Source organism: Notolepis coatsorum (assembly GCF_963971535.1).
Source record: "Notolepis coatsorum genome assembly, chromosome: 1".
NCBI lineage: Eukaryota > Metazoa > Chordata > Actinopteri > Aulopiformes > Paralepididae > Notolepis > Notolepis coatsorum.
Genome location: NC_140165.1, coordinates 179,891,240 through 179,915,313, shown reverse-complemented (window position 1 = coordinate 179,915,313; position 24,074 = coordinate 179,891,240). Strand labels below are relative to the sequence as shown.

Below are 24,074 nucleotides of genomic sequence, written 5' to 3'. Positions count from 1 at the left end.
TTTTCTATATTTTCTCCCATCCCAATTTCGTATCATCCAATCCAACCCTCCCCTGTCACGAACGCTGTTTCTTGCCTCCCACAAGCCGGCTGCAATGTGGACTAAGTCATACATAGCACAAGTCCCCTCCGGTACTTGAGGTAACAGCAGTCGCATCTTTTCACCTGCGCAGCTCGATCTCTCAGTGGCGAAGAGTAACGCGTGGGAGGCTCACGCTGCCCCCGACACTTCCTGATTCTACTGCGCAGGCGCACCAACCGACCTGTAGGAGGCGCTGTCCACAACGCCCGATCCCCACCCATCAGTTTCCCACCCCCTAATACGGCCAATGTGTATTAGTATGAACGACCAGCTAAACTGAAAGCAATGTGGAGCGCTGGGCTCGAACAGGCGAGCCCAGCGTCTCCGCATTCGTGGCGAGCGCCTTGCCCACTACGCCACGTAGCCGCCCATAGTGTGGCTGTTACCTAAGCCTAATTAATGCATGCACAGAGAATAAAAGGGTAAGTATCTGAGTCTAACTCCAGGGTAAATGGCAAATAAGCTAATATCCCAAAAAGTTGGCGTGTTCCTTTAAATGCCCATGTGGTTCCTCATACTAGCTGCTGATAGTTAGCCACAAACCAACGCAAAGTCAATGGGGTCACGCTCCTGTCTGTGGTTCACTGAAATTTACTCTGCAGTGCTCAAAGTAGCTTTCAGTGTGCCTCAGTTAGCTTGTACATAGAGGAACATGACCCCATTGACTTTGCATTGGTTTGTGGCTATCCGGAGCTAGAATAGAATAGAATAGACAGGTCACGAATTAGAATAATAACACAAATCAAATCAAGTTGCCTAGGATAAGCCTAGGATAAGCTAATATGAGGAACAGCATAGATTGTGCTGAGAAAGGACTCTACCAATCAACATCATCTTTGGTAAGTAAGACATAGGGCTAGGGTTACAAAAATCTGAACTATCCCTTTCATTTCAACATTATTTTGTATAGCCCAATTAGATAATTATGTAAGAATGACTATTTCAATCACATGTTTTACATGCATTTCCCCAAGGGGATCAATAAAAGAATATCTAATTTTTTTTTTATCCACCTTTTCTCCTCTTTTTCAATTTGTTCTCCCATCCCAATTCTTCCCTCCCCTGTCTTGAACGTTGCTCACATATGCCCCCCACTACACGAGGAGGCAGCCTGTCACATCTTTTCACCTGCCAGCGCGGACTCTCATTGGCGAGGTTTAAGGTGTGGGAGGCTCACACTACCCCCACCATTTCCTGTCTCTGCTGTGCAGGCGTCCCCCAACCGACCTGTAGGAGTCGCTGTCCACAACGTCCAGATTACCACCCATCGACTTCCACCCGCTAACTCTGCCAATTGAGTTAGTATGACGGCTGGCCCAAGCTGGAGGCAACGCCGACAGCCGGAGTCGAACCCGGTGTCTCTTGCGTTGGTGACGATCGCAATGTCCGCTGCGCCACCCAGCCGCACTAATAAAGGAATATCTTATCTTATCTTGGGTTTTACTCTCTCCACTGTTATCTCCCTGCATGCAGTTGTGAAATGAAATGAAGTACATAAATCAGATATAACAAAATATCATGATTGGGGCACCTGGGATAGTGAATTCATACATTTGGTGGCCCTTGAAATAAAGAGGTTTGGGAATCCTATGCTGGACAGGTGTAAATCATGTTAAATGGTGCATTTGTATAGCTCTATTATCCAAAGCGTTTTTACTAGGGATGCTCGATATTGGCTTTTTTACCAATACCGATATACCGATATTGTCCAATTCTTAATTTCCGATACCGATATCAACCGATACCGATATATGCAGGGTTTCCCCCCCCCAAAAAACGGAATAATTTCAGGTAATTAACATTACATATCTCTTGTCGTGTAATTAACACAACATTATGCATACTTTGACAATAAATAAAATAATAATGTGTTCTTACTTGCTTGCCTGGGTAAATAAAGGTTAAATAAAAAATTGAAAACCGATACAGATATTTTCCGATATCACATTTTTATGCCAATATCGGCCGATAATAGCGGACATCCCTAGTTTTTACAATTTTGTTCCTCACATTCTTCCATTCACTCACACATTCACACACCGACGGCGGAGGCAACCATCCAAGGTGCCAACCTGCTCATCGGGAGCAGTTAGGGGTTAAGTGTCTTGCTCAATGACACTTCGACACACTGCCCAGGAGGAGCGGGAATCTTCCGATTACCAGACGACTGCTCTACCTCCTGAGCCAGGTGTCAGGCAGAGCAGTCCAAAACAAGTAATAAAGCCTACACTCTGTATTAAAATATTTAGATTTGTCCTTTCCCTCAGTGACCACTGGTCTGCAAATGTTACATGCTAAATATAACAGCAGTGTGGTACTCAAATTCTGGACTCGGGTCTCAAATCCGACTCAAGTCCCAATTTCGATCCACTCGTGACTCGACTCAAACTTAAATATTGACAAGTCACACTGGAGCTCAAGTGCCGAGCAGGACTCCAACTTTACCCGGACCTTGACTACAACACAGTTACACACTAGTAAAGGCTTCCTTTTCTTCGCCAGCATCAGGGCAATGAAGGTACTGTAGAGAGACAGGAACAGGGACTCTGTCCTGTGTGTCATACCCATGAAGGTACTGTAGAGAGACAGGAAAAGGGACTCTGTCCTGTGTGTCATACCCATGAAGGTACTGTAGAGAGACAGGAAAAGGGACTCTGTCCTGTGTGTCATACCCATAAAGGGACTCTGTCCTGTGTGTCGTACCCATGTCCGAAGGTACTGTAGAGAGACAGGAAAAGGGCCTCTGTCCTGTGTGTCATACCCATGTAGGGACTGTGTCCTGTGTGTCATACCCATGTCCGAAGGGTGAGATGAAGTAGAGACAGCAGTGAACACGGTTGTCCTGGATGTTCTTGCGGTTGAGGCCACTCTCATCCCTGAAGTACTGTTCAAACTGCTGGTCGATGTAGTCAGCCACCGACTTCCAGCTAGCATGGTCAAACACAAGAGATACACAGTCACTGAGGCCCAGCAGAGTCAGACAAAACAAAACACTTCAGCTAGGATTCATTTATACTCTTTATTGTGATGGTCAATGGTAAATGGACTGCATTTATAAAGCATTATTTACAAAGAGCTTTACAACTTATGCCTCACATTCACCCATTCACTCACACAGACAGTGGAGCAGTTAGGGGATAAGCGACCTCGACCGCTGTTGGGAGGAGCCAGGATCAAACCGTGAACCTTCTGATTTACCACACAGCCACTCTACCTCCTGAGCCACTGTCACCCCCACTGATACACTAAATGTAGAAATACATATGCATTGGGGTGTACAACTGATAAGTGATAATATATTGTAAATCAGTGGGTTACATTATCTAATGACTTCATAAATATAATGCTGTGTAAACTAGTATCTCAGTATATGATTATAATTGCATGTATTCAATTATTGGTGATTATATATGAGGGCAAGGGATTTGTTTGATGGAATTATTACACCCTTAATTTATAATACAGAATACCAGCTCTTGTCATTATTTGAAAAGTCACACTATAATTTCACAATTTCTGTGATTCATCATGCGCAACCATTTGGTCATAAATGTGTTTATTTGATTGTACTCTGACTATTAAAATGTGTTTTGTTAATTACAACTCCATGAAAAAATACTGATACCTTTTCTTAAAAGGCAACTGCTACCTTATCATTTAATCGAGCTGTAATTAACACAGCACAAGGATGCAATGCCCCGACAACAACACTAAAAAGAAATGGACTCAATAACAGCAATTACTGTAAATGCCATAGTGGACTTTCTCTGTAGAAAAGACGTTTTCACCATACTTTCAACTGAAAACTCTGATTGGCCGAAGGCGTTTGTTTGTCACGGCAAGTACAGGGATTTCATGTATACCATTCTGTGTTGTTAACGGCGTCGCCAAAGCCTGGTGTGTCCACGATGGTGAGTTTCAGCTTGACGCCCTTCTCCTCGATGTCCACTGTGTGTTTGGTGATCTCTACTGTTTGAATAATTCTCTCTGGGGACAGGACACACAACATTCCTTTCAATATTCTAGGTTTGAAAAGAAAAGACACACAAAGTCACTGAAACTACCACTAGCACCACTAGAATGCTTTTGCGCTCTGTCAAAGTAGAAAAGTATATCAACTATAGTGAACTTCTTACCTTCAGCATTGAGCAGTTTCCTGTCTTTGTAAAGATCTGTGAGGAAGAGACTATTGACCAGGGTGGATTTGCCCAGGCCTGACTCCCCTTGACGGAAGAAATGACAAACACAAAGTCAGATAGAGAAAGTGAGAGACCTTGTGATGTGGTATGATAAGTGATCACTATATAGTCAGAACAAGCATACTGGCTTGTATCCCATAGCCATATGAGACCACACTACTACCAGACTAAGGTGCCACCATTAGGGTGAAGTAGTACACTACTACAATACTAACCTGCCACCATGAGGGTGAAGTAACACACTACTACAATACTAACCTGCCACCATGAGGTTCAAGTAACACACTACTACAATACTAACCTGCCACCATGAGGGTGAAGTAGCACACTACTACAATACTAACCTGCCACCATGAGGGTGAAGTAACACACTACTACAATACTAACCTGCCACCATGAGGGTGAAGTAGCACACTACTACAATACTAACCTGCCACCATGAGGGTGAAGTAACACACTACTACAATACTAACCTGCCACCATGAGGGTGAAGTAGTACACTACTACAATACTAACCTGCCACCATGAGGGTGAAGTAGCACACTACTACAATACTAACCTGCCACCATGAGGGTGAAGTAACACACTACTACCAGACTAACCTGCCACCATGAGGTTCAAGTAACACACTACTACAATACTAACCTGCCACCATGAGGTTCAAGTAACACACTACTACCAGACTAACCTGCCACCATGAGGTTCAAGTAACACACTACTACCAGACTAACCTGCCACCATGAGGGTGAAGTAACACACTACTACAATACTAACCTGCCACCATGAGGGTGAAGTAGCACACTACTACAATACTAACCTGCCACCATGAGGGTGAAGTAACACACTACTACAATACTAACCTGCCACCATGAGGGTGAAGTAGCACACTACTACAATACTAACCTGCCACCATGAGGGTGAAGTAGCACACTACTACAATACTAACCTGCCACCATGAGGTTCAAGTAACACACTACTACAATACTAACCTGCCACCATGAGGTTCAAGTAACACACTACTACCAGACTAACCTGCCACCATGAGGGTGAAGTAGCACACTACTACAATACTAACCTGCCACCATGAGGGTGAAGTAACACACTACTACAATACTAACCTGCCACCATGAGGTTCAAGTAACACACTACTACAATACTAACCTGCCACCATGAGGTTCAAGTAACACACTACTACAATACTAACCTGCCACCATGAGGGTAAAGTCAAAGCCCTTCTTGACAGATTTGCGATGGACCTGGTTTGGCAGTGTGGCGAAGCCCACATATTCTTTGTCTTGATCCTGTGAAGGAAAGCAGAGAGAAATATATTAGATTAATAATACACCTGAATCATGTTAGCATTAGGGAGTTGCTAAATAGACACAGTTGTTGGGAAATGGTGTGTTCAATGATGTAACCTAACCAACCACTCATATAAACTGGCTGTACCATACACATACTGTGTCATTTGGATATTGAGGGGCAAATTCACAACATTGCGCCCGCTAATAGCACCCTTAACTGTGTGTTTTGCACCCGCTATTTGCTCCGTCTTTGCGACCTATTCACTAAAGATATTGTGCGGATGGCCGGCCGGGTAGCGCAGCGGACTAAGCGTCTGTCTACCACCGCAGAGACAGTGGGATCTAATCCGGCTGCCGCGGTACCTCCGGCTTGGTCGGTCGTCCATACTGACACAATTGGCAGTGTCAGCGGGTGGAAAGCCGGTGGGGTGGGTCCTGGTCGTTGTAAACAGCGACTCCTAGGGGTCGGTCAGGACGCCTGCACAGCGAGGGAGGGAACTGGGGGAGGTAGTGTGATCCTCCCACGCATTACACTTCCCCAGTGAGAGTCCTCGCTGTCAGGTGGAAAGAGGCTGCTGGCTGTCTCCACATGTATCGGAGGAAGGATGTGATAGACTTCAGGGCTCCCTAGACCGGCAAGTGGGGGGCAAATGTGCGCAACGACCAGGAAGGGGAGGGGGGGAATTGGCACAACGACTAAATTGGGATGGGAGAAAAATACAGAAAAATAGGAGGAGAAAAAGTAGATAAAAAAATATATATATTGTGTCTGATATACTAGCGCAAACACGCCCATACGTGTGGAATTTGCTCCTGATATAGGTCAGCACTGTTGTATCACAGCGTGCAATCTGCTCCGGATATCCGACAACGCAGTTGGCTCGCGGAGCATCCGAGTGGCTCCTGATATGGTAACATAGTATAAATACTGCCCATGCAACAGTATGCATGTCCTGGCTGACAATGGCTGAAAACAGAAGCTTCAATTCTCTGATCACAAATTGGAAGTCCTGACAATCAATACTGTAGTTCTAGATACGGTACTAGAGACATGACCATGATCATGTCTTTATGCACCTGCATCTCCTGAACATGTAAACCCAGAGTCGATCGGACCTTTCTATGCTGAGCTATATGGTAACTTTCACGCACCTACCCCCTACAGGTGAATGCCCCATTGTTGCGGAGGCATTATGGGGTAGGTGAGCAAAAGTTACCATATAGCATTAGCTCAGCGTAGGAAGGTCAGATCGACTCAGGGTTTATCTCTACGTGTTGAGGTGCATAACAACTTGATCATGGTCATATCAAACCACAATATAGGGATGTATAGGAATAAAATAATCACATATAGAATTTGCCCACCCACATGGTACCAAATCGTTTGTCATGTCATCCCAAAATAAATTTGTTTGAGCAGACCTGTCCATGGTGCTGCATCTTTCGGCCAAAGTTAGGCCAGTGAAAATTATTTCAGATTTAGGAATACTTTTAGAATGAGAAATTAAGTTGTATTTAATGTTTAGTTAAGATAATAGAACCCGCATTCTCATATACTCGAGAATAAACGTTTCATTGACCGTGTTTCCAGCTTCTACTCCTCATGGATCTGACAAAATATTATCAATTACAAGTTTATTCTGGAGCATATGAGTGTGCAGGTTCTATTCTCTTTATTGTGATTATTACCTAACCCAACGGATCAACGGAGACACTGGCCAATAATGCGCTTAGTTACCACCAATGCTCTGAAGACGCAAATAGCGTCCCCTTAACTGTGTGTTAGTGTGTGGCAATTAGTTCAGATCTTTGTGAATTGGAGTGTTTTTGCAATGAGGCTCATTTGCATAGAAAGGGGCACATTTTCCACCCATATTACCTCATTTAAATACCCGCAAATAGCACTGACACACAGAGACGCAATGCTGATGGCAACGCAGTTAGCACGGTATTTCAATCTTTGCGCATGCTTTGTGAATAGCAAGGTGTGTTTCGGAGCTATTTGCACAGGCATAGCGTCAGAAAAAGCTACGCAATCCCTTTGTGAATTCGCCCCACAGTATTTGTATCGTAAAGCAATCTCCACACCAACTGCTATGTTCCTGACCTTTAGAAGCCAACGTCAAGTCCAGTGTGTGCACAACATGTTGAATAGAATGGGCAATCAAAAAACACAACGCCAATCATACCACAGTCCACAAGAAGAAGATCAACACAAACTACCCTTTTTACCCTCAAGAGAAAACCTTAGTCATTAGTATGATACCTACAAGAAGCTGACTTTGTGTATGGAATGTATCAAACAGGTTCCACATGTGCAATCAGATGTATACTACAGCAAGGTGTTGCATTGTAATGACCCAAAATCAAGTCAAGTCAGGTGTTGACTAAGCCCTGTTGAACGCCTTGCCTATTCCCTTGTTACCTCGGTAGAGAAGTAGGGGTCAAATCGACCCCAGGGGCTCTTGGGCCTGGTCGGGCTTAGGGGAGATGGTAGGTCAAATTCCACACTACTGCTGCTCAGTTGCAACCTGGGCTCCGAGCCTGAATCCGATTGGGCCCTACCCGCCGTGGGTGGACGCAAAAAAGACGGGGTGTGGGGGCGGTCTTCGCCCTCCGCATCCCTGTCCATTTCATGGTGCTCATGGTCTTGATGGTGGTGCTCGTGGTCATGGTGCCCATGTTGGTGGTGGTGAGACTCTTGCATGATGTTCTCCAACTCAGAGTCTTCTGAATGGCTTGAATGCTAAGGGAAGGGGCCAGGTGGACGAGGATAGATGATGCCGTGTAGAGGATTAGGCAAAGTGGAGGAACATAGATGAGGTAGTGTAGAGGAATGGGCAGAGTGCAGGATCAGGAACATAGGGAGCCATTACATACCAAGGTAAAAAAAATAAAGGGGTGTGTGAAGATCAGAAGAAGACAGAAGAAAATACTGATTACTATTAATGTGGAAACAGTATAGTTATTATAATGGAATAGTTTATTAGAATTAGAATCCACTCCCCTTGTATGGAGTGGATTAAGCAAAAATAATCTGAATGGACGATAAATAACTTCTGCTGATGGGTAAAAATTAAGTAGAATCCAGAAGGCTATAAAAAGGTGTCTGCTTCCATCATCAGAGAAGACATGACTAACCCTGTCCAGTGTCCAGTGTGGAACACAGAATATAATCAAGACATCTACTAAAACAGCTGCGCTATCATCCAACTGCTCTCACCACACTACTCTCGCCACGCTGCTCTCACCACGCTACTCTCACCCGTTAACATGGGCGGCAAAATGAAAAGCAAAAGGTTCCATGGTACACACATGCTTCTCGGTTAGGCTGTGTTTCCCAGAATTGGATGTTAGAAGGTTAAGTGAACCTAACAACTGCCTCCTACCATTACAAGCTTAATTAAACTAAATAATTGCATTAATAAATAAGAGCCACTGCCAGGAGTCCACATTTAACACAGATACATATTGTGAAACATACGGGACTTAGGTTGCATAATTGAAAAGTATGTATCGTGTTGGATGTAAATAAACAGAACATGCCAACAGTTGGAGCACCTCAGTAAATATGGATGTACAATTTGGTTGACACAGGTATGATATCCTTGAGACTAATCATTTGCCATTGCTTTCAGTGTACACTGCTAGAATCAGTGAGTGGTTCACCATCACTTTTTAACCACCATGTATGGATGAGTACTCTGACCTCTGGAGGAATTATATGGCCCTACGCCACAAAGGCATTTTATGGATACTTTGAAATACATGCCTAGAGCAGATCGATCAAAATTCAAACTTCTGTGCAGGAGCATGGCAGGTAAAAGGAAAAATAACAATTACTTATTGTATAACAGATTGTTGTCCCAGCATGACAACTAAAGTACTATCAAAACTATCAAATTACACAATTTACCTCTTCCTCTTTACGAAATACTATAGGGCGCCACCAGCATTGCGAGTGACACATAATGTACTATTCATGAGGGGTGTGGGTGCATCTGTAAGAGGAGATGCAACAAGCTACACGATAAATAATGAAGTGGTGCTGAGAGGGCGAGGAGGCCATTTAAACTCATGAGAGTTGGCCAGAGTTATAGGCCCCGTCATTCATCAATACTGATGAACTGGGAAAATACCAGCCAATTATTAAAAATGTATTTCATAGTGGACAGTAGGGTTGGCTATTACCATATTTTGGGCTTTGAATCTTCAGTAGTAATTATTATCACATAATAGAAGATTAATTATTATCAAGAGTTTCAATGTGGTGGGTAAATGAGAGTAATGAGAGTATGAAGGACTGATTCTCAAGATGAATGGTTTATTTAAAGTTTCAAGTCAATTCTGTCACGTCCCTATCTTTTTACATTGTAGGAGTTAAATTATTTAGTTTCTTGGCTCCTGATTCATGGCACAAAAATGTATCAATAATAATAATAAAAAAAGATTTATATTATATATATAGTGCATACAATAACAAGAAGATACATTTTTATTTATTTTTTTGTATATATATATATATTTTTTTTTATTGTTTATCTCTTTTCTTTGTTTTGTTTTGTTTTGTTTTGTTTTTTCCTTTTCCCCTTTAGTGAATTTATTTTAGGTCAACTCGTCATTCGATTTTGATATTAATTGTTCTACTATCAGCTATATCTTTTAGTTCTTATCTATCGAATTGTATTGTACTGCCGTTTATAATTTTGACCGCCAATTGTATTATTGTATGTGGATGTTTTGTTTGTAAATAAAAAAACTGACAATAAAAAAAAATAAGATTATATATCTTTAATCCAATTTATATAAGCCATTTAGTAGGCACATTTAAAACAATTAAACATTCAAATAGTGATTTTGATATCAATTACCATGATTGAAGCATCGAGGCATTCGGGTAAGCCAAAGAAAAGGGTATTTATTTTCTACACTTTAGTAGGAAACCATCACAGATACTGGGGAGCATAACGTTCAAATGGAAAGGTGTGGGGATCAGCTTTGACTACACTGGTTACCATGAACTTACGATTGCCATTTCACGAGGACCAACGGATAAGTGAAAATGATCTTCATTACCGATAAAAGAATGAAGCTGCCACTGTAGATATGGTAGCTGAACGGACAGCCATCAGTTGTCACTTGTTGAGAGTATGTGAAGATTTAGACTACAGGGACCTTTTGGGGGGACTGGGGTTCTTGGTACCTGTTCAACTTCATTGTCCCTGATGTGGTCAGGGGATACAGGCCCACCAGAGTCCTGCTCATCTGCTGAAGAGTTACCCTCGTGATCACTGTCCGCCATAGCAACAGGGGCTACAGTGCACTCTGTGATCTCCAACAAGGAAGGAGCATGCATGTGGTAGGTTGAAGGTTTAGTGGAATGAGGAGTGGACGCAGGGAGGGGGGGGGGCACAATAATGCACCATGGGAAATTGTCGTTAATAGGGGTAGAGGAATGGCGTCACATGGCATGACAACAGAACATTGTGTATGGTGTTCATGTAAGGAATAGGAAGAGGATGTTTGGAAGAAAAAAAACAGAACGGAAGAGAAAAAACATGAAATGATTAAATAGTCAAAATAATGAAAGACACAAGACTTTGGATCTCTCCATAGAAAATAATATGGCTGCAGATGCAAGGGTAAGCAATGTGGTTGTTCAGCTTGAGCATCCAACAAAGATGAATGATCTATGTTAAATGGTGGATAAAGACAGTGTCCAAAAGTAATGGGTGTCCTTATCTGCCTGCATGCCACTCCAGTGCTGCCTATAATGGTATTTATTTTGTACCACAGCACTTTGGTACTGCATCCTCTGATATCGTCCCATCCAAATGCACCCCTGAAGTCAATGCTGATGCCAGCAAATCAGATTAAACTGGCCTGGGCTGCTGTTACATAATGTAGAGAGTCACTGAAGGTTTGCTGGAAATTAGAACATGTAGCCTACACACAAACACGCGGACCGCCACGGCAAGAATTTCACATTGAAGTCATGTATGCACATATTCTGAGATGGATTAAAAGGAAATAAGAATTTTCTTCAATATTCACAAACGGGCCAGAGAGCCAATTCATGGAGGCTCTGAGCAGTGAACCTGTGCAGTATTGCCCTCTTGCGTTCAAATGTATAACTTCATACTGAATATGTATTTATATGGACAATTATGGAGATTAATTCAAATTAAATACGTCCACCTGGTGGAGATACACATTCTGTATGATCATCACTCAATATTCCTCATTGGCCTGACTCACAAAGCTAATGCAAACTAACTTCCTCCACTTCAAGAGTTACACATAGTGTATCGTGCCTAGACCTAGACATGGTAATCCGAACAAATAACGATTAAAAGAATAAGACTAGGCAAGCCTAGTTAAACTGGACCCGGATTCATGCACATGTGTGCACGTTTGTGTGGAGACTCGCGCACGTGTGTTTCAGTAAGTGACATTAGCTTGTACTGACCCTCCGGCTCCGGCCAGAAACGATCTGTATAATCATCACCCAATATTTCTTATTGGCCTTACTCAAAAAGCTAATGCAAATCGTTTGACTCTGTCCCAATGTACATTTGATACCTTCACTTCAAGAGTTAGACACAGTTTATCGTGTAATCCTAACAAAGCGTCCTAAGTCATCATTGCAAGGTTTTTCCATGCCATCCATGCTGCCGTGGGCCACACAGTTTTAATTGTACTGGGATTTAAAGCTTAGGGGCAGAGAGGAAATTAATACTGTAGGTTCACAGCTTAGCAAAATGACCTGCTTTCCTCTGCCACAAACCAAACAACATGGATCAATGTCCAATCTACTCTTCCCACATTGTAGGGTCCCTGTGTGACCCACATGGGACAGCTGGTCAATATACAGTATGGTCCCTTTAGGGACAAGCCGGACGGAATCAAGGGGAGATATTTTCCTCATTCCGATGAGCAAATGTCGAGCAAATATAGAAATACTTGCTTATATCTGACCAGTAGCACTGAAAACATTGGTTCTTGGACAGTTGGAAGACATGAACCTACAGTAGTATGCTAATGCATTTAAAACCGAATGCCGAATCATTGAAATCATCCAATAGCCACTCCATCTAATTATACAGTACATGGGATCAGAATCCATGCCAATGCTTCTCAGTAAAGAGAATTATAATGGCTTCATTACTGCTAATAACCTAATTGAATGCAAAAAAAAAAAACTATACCCCAAACATCCAGACGAGATCTCACCTGCTCCCTCTCAGTACCTTACCTGTCGTACCCTTCACGAGACGCAACAGTCTAGACTTCTTGCTTCCACGTACACAGGCCTTCATCCCCTCACCAGGCTGCTGCTGGTTGGGGGAGCAGGGACCAGAAGCCATGGCTTTTATACCCATCCCTATTCCAGGAGGACGATGTGTCCTTCAGCCCCTCATCGAGCTTCCCAAGCCCCCCCAGGGAGCCTATCAGCAGCACTGACACGCTACAATTCACCGTTCACAGGGTCAGCCCTCCCCAAACCAGGCCACCCCTCATCACTTCAGTATGTTGGAACATCCGGAGAACTCAAACAGTTCAACTGTCGGGGATCAAACCTAAGACCTTGCTGTGAGGCAACGGTGCCAACTACTGTACCACCATGCCAGTGACTAAGAGCATTATATTTACATTTGCACTATTTCATCGGTGTGCAATACGCTCATCTTCTTTTGGAAATATTAAGTGATATAATACATGACCTCATGGGCCACTGGAAAGGTTCTGCTGGCTGCAGATTACTGCATTACTGCATGCAGGTACTAGTACAGGTCTCACTTTCTACTAAGCAACACAAAGAAGCTGTAAAAAGAAATAACGAAATAACGAAACTAAAACTAAAATCAGTCAACTTTTGTTTTGTTATTTCTTTCCACTCAAAAGTAAAAACCGGGACACAGTAGCTATAGCTTTTATTCCCCCTCACTCTCCAGGGCTGTCACTCTGTTGGAATGACATTGAGGTCTTAAGGTAGAACCACAGCAGCAGTTGAAGAGGATTTAAGATGTAAAAGGAATTTAAATGTAAACGTATATATTTTTTTTAATCATTCTTTCCAAAAGAAAAGAGGCCTAGAAGCGTGGCTAACGCTAATGGCACGCATACCAGAGGCTAACTGCCTACGAAAACAGGCACAGAGGCACTGAAAGAGGATTTCACCCATCTAATGAACACACTAGACTAGACAAATATCAAGATGTATCCATCAGTGGACCAATTGCATGCTTTTGCAGAGGACAAGAAGCCTTCAGTCGACTCCTTCAGACATTAAGCACCCCCCACAGCCCAAACGGAATGATAAAAAAAAAGAAAAAAAAAAGTATATTATTATTATTATTATATATTTTTTTTAAGTCGACTTTTTTTTAGTCAACCAATAGTCGACTAACGGCACATTTTGGCCAATCATAGTCGACCATCCAAATCCTTAGTCGGGGACAGCCCTAATGTGTTTACATGTACCCACCAGAGTAGAGCAGGACACTTTGCTACTGTGACTGGTTGGGGAAAATATGATGATTGAAATATCATTGGCTTAGCAGGAAATCCAATCATTGAATGAAATAATTCTAATGAATTGATGAGTCAATGTGTTCTTTTTGCATAACATCCCCCGATTTGGACTTCAGGGAAATGGCTCCTAAATATGTCAGGTTCAAAGTGAATGATGAAGCGAAGTAACATGCTTATGCAGGGGAGATATCAAGTAAATATATATGTACATTTCTGACGTATCTCTAAGTGTTTAAACCCACCATCAACACCTCTGTATGTCCTCTTATCCAACACCAGAAAATCCTGCACACAACAGTGCCATAGTAATGATGCATTTAAGCATTACATCACGCTACGGAGTGTGTTATACTCATTAGATCATGCCTAGGGGTGGTTGTTAGGCCCAACGCGCAGCGGAGGGTCGTTAGACCCCCCTAGGTGTGATATAATGAGTATAACACATGACTTCAAGTGATGTAATGCTTTTATACAATGGCCGAATTCACCCAACCTTATTGCTATACAATAAACACACAATAATTGAAGCATAATGGAGATTTATTCACAAAACCATACACAGAAAAAGTAGGTAAAAAAAAATAATAATTGCCTCCATGTCTAGAAGCAGAGGGAGGTGCTACAAAGCATGCCATCTAACAACAAACTTCATATAAATCCCGCGACTTATTATTGTTTAGACCAGTGGTTCTCAAACTTTTTACACCAAGTACCACCTGAGAACGTAGCTGGCTCTCCAAGTACCACCATATAACCGGTGTTAAAATACAGTCTATTCAATATGCACAGTTCACGCAGGAGGCAAATGTATTCCTAATACCATTATTTATTGTTAACTTTTGTCAGACACAGCCACAATGTACAAAGGGTTAGCACTAGAACTAGCAAACGCTTCCACACAACTCATACAATGCAAGGGGCATTGAGAACATAATAACTAACATTCTCACATAGCAAGTGAGAAAATTAAGAACAACTGTATTTCAGCAAATGTACTTAATTCTCTCTCTTTCTCTCTCTCTCTCTCTCTCTCCTCTCTCTCTCTCTCTCACACAGCAAGCAATTGTCCGTCATTCTCTCTCTCTCACACTCACACTTTACCCTTTAAATGCCAGTGTTTGTGATGGGCATCACAAATTATTGTAAAAAAGAAAAGAAAACACATATTCAATACATTTTTGAATGTTTACCCTTTAAATGCCAGTTTGTGTGATGGCATCACAAATTATTGTTAAAAAAAAACACACAAAAAGTTAAATATTTTCAATATATCAAATGCAAAGTACATTTTTCTGGGGAAGATTATTACAGGCTAGGCATGTGTCAATGATTAGCAGCAACACAGATTTTGATGGATTTTTTTGTAATGTCAGATTTAACACCAACTCTTTTAAGAAAAGTGGGAGTATTTCATTTTTATCTGACAAAAGAAAATGGGTATGATCAGGGCTGAAGTTGAATTAAAGATGTATGACTGTTTAGACTGCATTACGCTCCGTCACAGTGATCTCCTGGTTGTTCCCCACTTAGGTTATCTAACTATCGCGCCGCCGCAACCAGAAACACTGGCCTGGCCTGCTTCTAAGTTCAGTGGCCTGACTGCAAAAAAGAAAAAAAAAAATTGCTTTTTTGTAAATGTTTTCAAGTACCACCAGCAGTACCCGAAAGTAGAAAATGAATAAACGCTTGCCGATTGGTGGTAAGGACAGCAGGAGGTGGGTGCTAGCGGTGTGGCGTAATTGGCCGAATCGACTGTCAATCAAAATGGTTCCATTGCATTGGTTGAAAGCTCTGGTTGAGAGAATGGTATCCCGCTGCAGGCCGCCAGAATGGTTCCATTGCATTGGTTGAAAGCTCTGGTTGAGAAAATAGTATCCCTCTGCAGGCCGCAAGACGATACTGGGAGAGAGATAGTGATACCATAAACATATTTCTTGATGTTTCCTAGTAAAGAGGCCTACAAATACAAACATACACATACAAATATACAGTAGTTTCATTAAAAATTTTTTTTTTTTTTTTTTTTTTTTTACAAATACTTGTATACAAATATACAAATATCGGTATCGGTATCGGCCGATAGTGTTAGTTGAACAATCGGTATCGGTATCGGCGGCCAATTTTCATATCGGTGCATCCCTAGTCCAAATCATGTTGTTTGTCGAGTTATTTGCACCGATCGGTGTTCACTGTGTCAAGATGGAGTCCTGCTAATGATAGCGAGTGCCCGGACGAAATATGGGTGAGCACCACTTCATCCACATGACTTCCTGTTGGGCGATCTGCCGATCGGCCACCAGATGGCGCTCTTGAACCGTTAGAGAGTTGAGTGGAGCTCAGCAGTATATCTCAGGTCCCCGGGGGAGAAATATGATTTCGATCACAGATTTTTTAAATATTGATATCAAAGACGTGTTACGGCGTCTTCGGCAGAATGAGCATGGCGGGCAATGACGAGTTTCGGCGTTTCCGGCAATTAAAGTGTTAATAAATAAATAATGTTTTTTTTTTTGATCCACTTTTTCTCCCATTTTCTATATTTTCTCCCATCCCAATTTCATATCATCCAATTCAACCCTCCCCTGTCACGAACGCTGTTTCTTGCCTCCCACAAGCCGGCTGCAATGTGGACTAAGTCATACATAGCACAAGTCCCCTCCGGTACTTGAGGTAACAGCAGTCGCATCTTTTCACCTGCGCAGCTCGATCTCTCAGTGGCGAGGAGTAACGCGTGGGAGGCTCACGCTGCCCCCGACACTTCCTGATTCTACTGTGCAGGCGCACCAACCGACCTGTAGGAGTCGCTGTCCACAACGCCCGATCCCCATCCATCAGTTTCCCACCCCCTAATACGGCCAATGTGTATTAGTACGGACGACCAGCTAAACTGAAAGCAAATGTGGAGCGCTGGGCTCGAACAGGCAAGCCCAGCGTCTCCAGATTTCGTGGTGAGCGCCTTGCCCACTACGCCACGTAGCCGCCCTATAAATAATGTATTATTATTACTTTATTATTATTTACATCTTACTAATGTAAAGTATTTTACAACTGATTAAACAAACAAACAATCTAGCAGCAATGAACTACTCTGCTGCTGATTGAGTATTCTAGCAGTTATTTTGGCTCCACCCCCGCTTTGGAGAAGAGTAGACCCGCTCTGCGGTGTGTGTGGCTTGTTTACCGACGTCACATCCTCTACTCTTCTGTGAGTTGTGCCGGCTTGCACTGTAGCCCTAGGAGCTAACGTTATGTCCGACGGTTAGCTTAGCTAACGTTATGTCCGACGGTTAGCTTAGCTAACGTCAGCTTAAGAACGTCAAATGGGTTACAAATATGTGAAACTATGGAAGGAGTAAGCCGACGCTAAAAATAAAACTCACCGTGGCAGCGCGAGCACATAGCAAAAGAACATTTGGAGATAGTGGTGTTTCAAGAGACTGGCTACCGTAATATGATGCTGGGCTGTAGTGATCAGTTGTTCCGTGTGGTGCAAGTATGTAAAAAAGAAAAACAGAAACAACACGTTTGTTATCTGTAGTAAATAAATGAAGCTGGAATCCATTTGTGACCATGAACAGAGCCAGTGTCCCATTGTGTCCCGGATTCAATCTCCTCTCTAAAGACGCTCTGTGGCTAGGCTAACAGCCATGTCAGACAGAGCAGATGTGGAAACTGAGCTACACTTTCTAACAACCTGCCCACTACCAAGATAGATATCAGAGACAGGGTTTCCGTTAGAAAAATTGTTGCCGGCCTCAGTGTCCGGTAGATTTCAATCTACCGGTCAAATGAGAGAAATTCCGGTCAGAGTTTATTGAGCTTAAAAACAATTGATAGGCAAAAGAATGACAACAAAACAAAAGAATGACATCATCAAGGCATGTAGATTTATAATATTTTTACTTAAAACTAGGCTACTTTTGCGTATAAAGTCATTATATTCCAAATAAAATAAGTCCCGAGACTCGTGCTGCTGCCGACTTTAAATCAAATAGGTGTCTGTGGGCCCGACATTAATAAACAACAGTCTGTTATAATCACATTTTTATGAGCTAACGAATTCCGTTATATTGGACATTTGTATTAATTATATCAAGCGAAGAACTGAGAAATTTGACAGAGAGAGACGGCAACATTATCGTGGGTTTGCGTGACGACTCTCTCTCTCTCCACCTCCCAATGACTTATTTGCGAGAGTATGTCGATGCAGAGCAGCAGATTCAGCTGTTATTGGCTCTTTTCTGGGGACCGCACAGCAGCGCCCCCCACCCAACATTGAATTGAAAATGGCTGAATTGGAGTACTGCTGGAGTACTGCATTGTGCTGCTGCTGCTCCGGCTCTGCAGCTTCACAAAAGTTCGCACACCCAGCACTAAGCTCTCGCTGACAACGTCGTTGTCATTATTAGAAGCAACGATGAAACAAATGTAATGATTGTGCTTAGACTCAGGGAATTATTTTCACCGGACATTAAGACCGGAGAGATTAAATATGTCGGACTTCAACAGATTTTGCCGGTCAAATACCGGTAATTACCGGCTAACGGAAACGCTGATCAGAGACACATACTCCCCAGTCCCCATGAATTGCAAACACCCAAAGAGAGTTTGAAAACATGTATTGTGACTTAACGTGCGGTTTCGTTTTTGCTGTCAACAAAACGTGACGTCATCGGATTTTAATTTTTTTTGCGCATAGTACCGAAAGTTGGCACCGGTGGATCTCACGTGAATCGATACTCGGTAGTACCGACGTGTTTCGGTAGGTACCTTTAAAAGTACTGAATTCGGTACCCATCCCTAGAGCACATGCAGCATGCGTCTCTCTCACACACACACACACACACACACACACACCCGCCTCAGGCATCCTGCACTCTATATGACTGCACTCTAGTCATATATGTGTAATGTATATTGAATTTTACTTTTTTTAAACTTTCTTTTGTAAAAAACTTACTTTTTACTGACTTTTTGTAAAAAAAAAAAAAAAAGCATGATGGTGATAATTTCCAGTTAAGAATCAAAATTTTGTCTGTGTTTATTACCTGTGTATGGAGAAAATAATGCTTTGTAAATTGAATTCTGTTCTCTTTTTGTATGTATATATTCTACCTGAGGGTGCATGTTATGTACCATGAGCCTGATCAGTCCTGTGTCACTGGGCATGCAGGTGAGGGCTACTAATTAGCTAATTGCTGCTGATTGGTTACCTGCTGGGAGGTTAAAACCAGCCTTTCAGACACACATGCAGTCTGTCTGTGGCTGGAGAATAGTGTGGAAGCAGAGACTTGTCACGTTCTCTCATTCTTTATTCTTTAGTTTGTTCCAGTAATTCCTTGTTAGAGTAGTATTTTGAGTTAAACACGGGTTTTGGTGTGGGTTTTGCACATAGGTTGCGTGCCTTTGAGCCAGGGTCGTAACAGTTGGGCGCTCGTCCGGGAGTGAATTTGGAAATACCCCTAGAATTTGTTTGGTGTTTTTTTTGGTGTTTTGCATGGTGTGTCGTGGTGCTATGGTGTGGGTGGTGTTCGTTACATGTTGTGTAACGTGGGGGCTTGAGCCGTTCATCAAACAGGTGAGTATGCCCTTATTTGTTTGTAATTTGATGTGACTACTTAATGCTGTTAAAATATATAGTTTAGTGCACACCACATGTAGGTAGGGACATTATTTTCTGGTTGTTTGTTAGCTTCCTGTGCACCACATACTCCTGGGGCAGTCAGAGAAGTGATTAGTACCATCTACTTGTCTTGTACCATACCATGTACTTGACGGGTGGATGGTCAAATATGATCTTTGGCTGGTAGCAGGTGTGGTTGAAGAGGGTTAGGTCTAAAGGGCATTAGTTTAAGGGTAGGTAGGATAGGGGGCCAGAAAACACAGGTAGTGTGGTAGGGCCTGATTTAGTGTTTTTTAGGGTAGACATGTGGTGGGCCGTTTTGACTGCAGTTTAGATGTAGAAGCGTAAGTAGTCATATCAGGTTAGAAGGGGCACCTGTTTGAATTTGTTTGTTGTATTTATTTTGTTTGTTTTGAGTGTTTGGATAGCCTACCTGTTAGCACCTGACCTCCTGCGCGTATGGCACATCTATTTATTTCAGGGTGGTTGTTTTTTTTATTTATTTTTGCAAATTAGAAAGGTGCGCTCAGTAGAGCACACATTTCCACCGCGTCTCCTTATGGTTATTAGTATTGGCATTAGCATTCTTTATGGTTCTTCAGTGGTTCTTCAGTGGTTCTGTAGTGTCTTCAGTGGTTCTGTAGTGTGTCTTCAGTGGTCCTTTAGTGGCTCTTTAGTGGTTCTTCGTGGTTCTTCAGTGGTTCTTTAGTGTTTCTTTAGTGGTTCTTTAGGTAGATTGTGTGTATGCTAGGGTGCTTTTGGCAGCTTTTTGGTGACTGCAGTAGGGATGGCTTCCATAAAGGATTTTGTTGATCACCCTTCTCTTTACTGTCTGTGTTTATTACCTGTGTATGGAGAAAATAATGCTTTGTAAATTGAATTCTGTTCTCTTTTTGTATGTATATATTCTACCTGAGGGTGCATGTTATGTACCATGAGCCTGATCAGTCCTGTGTCACTGGGCATGCAGGTGAGGGCTACTAATTAGCTAATTGCTGCTGATTGGTTACCTGCTGGGAGGTTAAAACCAGCCTTTCAGACACACATGCAGTCTGTCTGTGGCTGGAGAATAGTGTGGAAGCAGAGACTTGTCACGTTCTCTCATTCTTTATTCTTTAGTTTGTTCCAGTAATTCCTTGTTAGAGTAGTATTTTGAGTTAAACACGGGTTTTGGTGTGGGTTTTGCACATAGGTTGCGTGCCTTTGAGCCAGGGTCGTAACAGTTGGGCGCTCGTCCGGGAGTGAATTTGGAAATACCCCTAGAATTTGTTTGGTGTTTTTTTTGGTGTTTTGCATGGTGTGTCGTGGTGCTATGGTGTGGGTGGTGTTCGTTACATGTTGTGTAACGTGGGGGCTTGAGCCGTTCATCAAACAGGTGAGTATGCCCTTATTTGTTTGTAATTTGATGTGACTACTTAATGCTGTTAAAATATATAGTTTAGTGCACACCACATGTAGGTAGGGACATTATTTTCTGGTTGTTTGTTAGCTTCCTGTGCACCACATACTCCTGGGGCAGTCAGAGAAGTGATTAGTACCATCTACTTGTCTTGTACCATACCATGTACTTGACGGGTGGATGGTCAAATATGATCTTTGGCTGGTAGCAGGTGTGGTTGAAGAGGGTTAGGTCTAAAGGGCATTAGTTTAAGGGTAGGTAGGATAGGGGGCCAGAAAACACAGGTAGTGTGGTAGGGCCTGATTTAGTGTTTTTTAGGGTAGACATGTGGTGGGCCGTTTTGACTGCAGTTTAGATGTAGAAGCGTAAGTAGTCATATCAGGTTAGAAGGGGCACCTGTTTGAATTTGTTTGTTGTATTTATTTTGTTTGTTTTGAGTGTTTGGATAGCCTACCTGTTAGCACCTGACCTCCTGCGCGTATGGCACATCTATTTATTTCAGGGTGGTTGTTTTTTTTATTTATTTTTGCAAATTAGAAAGGTGCGCTCAGTAGAGCACACATTTCCACCGCGTCTCCTTATGGTTATTAGTATTGGCATTAGCATTCTTTATGGTTCTTCAGTGGTTCTTCAGTGGTTCTGTAGTGTCTTCAGTGGTTCTGTAGTGTGTCTTCAGTGGTCCTTTAGTGGCTCTTTAGTGGTTCTTCGTGGTTCTTCAGTGGTTCTTTAGTGTTTCTTTAGTGGTTCTTTAGGTAGATTGTGTGTATGCTAGGGTGCTTTTGGCAGCTTTTTGGTGACTGCAGTAGGGATGGCTTCCATAAAGGATTTTGTTGATCACCCTTCTCATGATATGTTGGATAGGTTTTCCAAAGAACAGCTTCTAGAGCAGGGGTGGCCAACCCGCGGCTCGCGAGCCGCATGCAGCTCTTTGCCCGTCAATGTGCGGCTCTTCCATCCATAAAAAAAATAAAAAAAAAATAATTTTTTTTCTTTTACTTTTTTTTTACCTTTTTTTTTTTATGTCACTCATTCCATAAGGACGTAGAATAAACATTTAAATTTTTTTTTTAAATGGTCCATTTGCATGTTCTTGGTATCTGAATCTAGGGACATATATGGATCAGTGTCAGAAATAGTGTGTCTGTTACTAGGCTTGAGTAAATTGTAATGAACCAAAGGAGAATATCAATTCTATTTAATTTTTTTTTTTATCTTTGACTGTAAATAACACCATGCTAAAATTGACCAGACCTGAAAAATCTAAGCAAATGAATAAAGGGAAGATGAATAAACAGAAGGTTTTGTAGATACAGTACTGAATTCTGCCATCTTTTTTATAATGTAAATTTCTCCACCATTTTCATCATATTGCAACACCGTTTTTTGCAAGACGTTCACAGAAAGGTAGAGAAACTAACTGCGTTCTGTTTTATGGCAATAACGTTCAGGTTTGTGGGAGATAATCCCAAAAAATAAGAGAAATTAAAAAGTAAATCCAGAAGTCAGATGATTGACAGGGGCTGGTGTGAGCTGGGTAGGGTAGTTTTTCGAAATTTGAAAGCCCTGAGTCTCTTCCTTCAAAAGACTACACTCACTTTTGGCTGTGCCACTTCCTCCTGTCAATATGCGCCGGTTTCCGACTCAATGCCCTGAGATTTCTATAATCTTATAACAGTTAAAATAATTGGTAAACAAACATAATGCTGAAAATATACACTTTTACTGTATATCTCGGGCTTAAGAGGTTAACCCTGTGAGGCCCAAATTAAAAAGAAATTAGCAACTTCAGAGGCCAGAGGGTGGGACATATAAACACATTTACTATCAAATAGCATTGTGAGGCTGAACAACAGGACCAATTGACTATACATGTGCTTAAAGGGGAACTATCTTATAAATGGCTTTTTTCAGTGTTTACCATTGTTTCTTAGCTATGTGGACTTATATTAATAGGATATATGTCTCTAATTCTCATATTGGCGAATTCTTCCAATTCTCCTCTCACAATATTCACCCTCACTGAACTGAGTCATCTGAAAATGTGCATATCTGTGATGTCAGAGATTTCTCAGCTGCATAATAATGTGGCAGTTGATGTGGCAGTTGGCACCAGGCCACACAGTGGTTGGAGCCCAGCCTCAAAACGGCTTAAGATCTTGAGGTAGAAAAATGCGGTTTTTAGTACTTGATTAGAAATACAAAACAATGCATTTTTTTGGAAAAAAACCTAGGTGTTCCATAGACTCACAGGAATTGTGTAAAAGTGCCCAAATAGTGAAAGAAATAGTAAAATAGTTCCCCTTTAACATTTTTTAAATAAACATTATTTTTTTAAATGGCTAAAAGTGATTTTGTAATTTTGCAACCGTGGGTCTCACAGGGTACTTTTAACCCTGTGAGGCCCAAATAAAAAAGACATTAGCAACTTCAGAGGCCAGAGGGTGAGACCTATAAACACATGAAGGGTGCCGTGACTGAAAAAAAAGGTTGAGAAACGCTGGTATATGGTGTGGCTCTTTGTGGTACCACAGTAATTTTTTTTTGGCTCTTAGTCTCTGACTGGTTGGCCACCCCTGTTCTAGAGCTTGCTGTGCACTACAAGGTAGAGCTTACTGCCAGTGAGAAACGTTTGAAACCAACTGCCTTGAGTGCTTTGAGGGTTTTACTCATTAGGGAGCAGGTGCTTGTGGCGAGGGTGGAGGAGCCTCTTGTTTCTGACGTGTCTCCGCTAATATCTTGTGTGGCGGAGGGTGAGTGGAGGCTTAGATAGTTAGAGTTTAAGGAAAGACAGCTACAGCACAAGCGTGAGGAGAGAGGAGCGTGAGCTTAAGGAGAAACAAATGTTGCTGGAGCACGAGCGTGCGCAGAAGGAGCTTGAGTATAAGCATGCTGCCTTGCAGGCGGGTGCTCTGCATTCAGAGTCGCGTTTCGGT

The 24,074-nt window shown here is 42.2% G+C and overlaps 1 protein-coding gene across 2 annotated transcripts in view; it reads right to left on the bottom strand.

The window, feature by feature from the left end:
- Nucleotides 1–24,074, bottom strand: part of LOC311241074 (septin-4-like) — a 293,309-nt gene that overhangs the window by 38,473 nt on the left and 230,762 nt on the right. The window contains exons 2-7 of one of the 2 annotated variants that reach the window (XM_084329752.1): nt 10,788–10,920; nt 8,010–8,330; nt 5,485–5,581; nt 4,218–4,304; nt 3,945–4,068; nt 2,874–3,008 (exon numbers count right to left, since the gene is read on the bottom strand). In XM_084329752.1, the coding sequence (XP_084185878.1) occupies nt 2,874–3,008; nt 3,945–4,068; nt 4,218–4,304; nt 5,485–5,581; nt 8,010–8,330; nt 10,788–10,920 (897 nt within the window). The remainder of the gene's footprint in view (nt 1–2,873; nt 3,009–3,944; nt 4,069–4,217; nt 4,305–5,484; nt 5,582–8,009; nt 8,331–10,787; nt 10,921–24,074) is intronic. The other variant, XM_084329753.1, reaches the window with a different exon arrangement.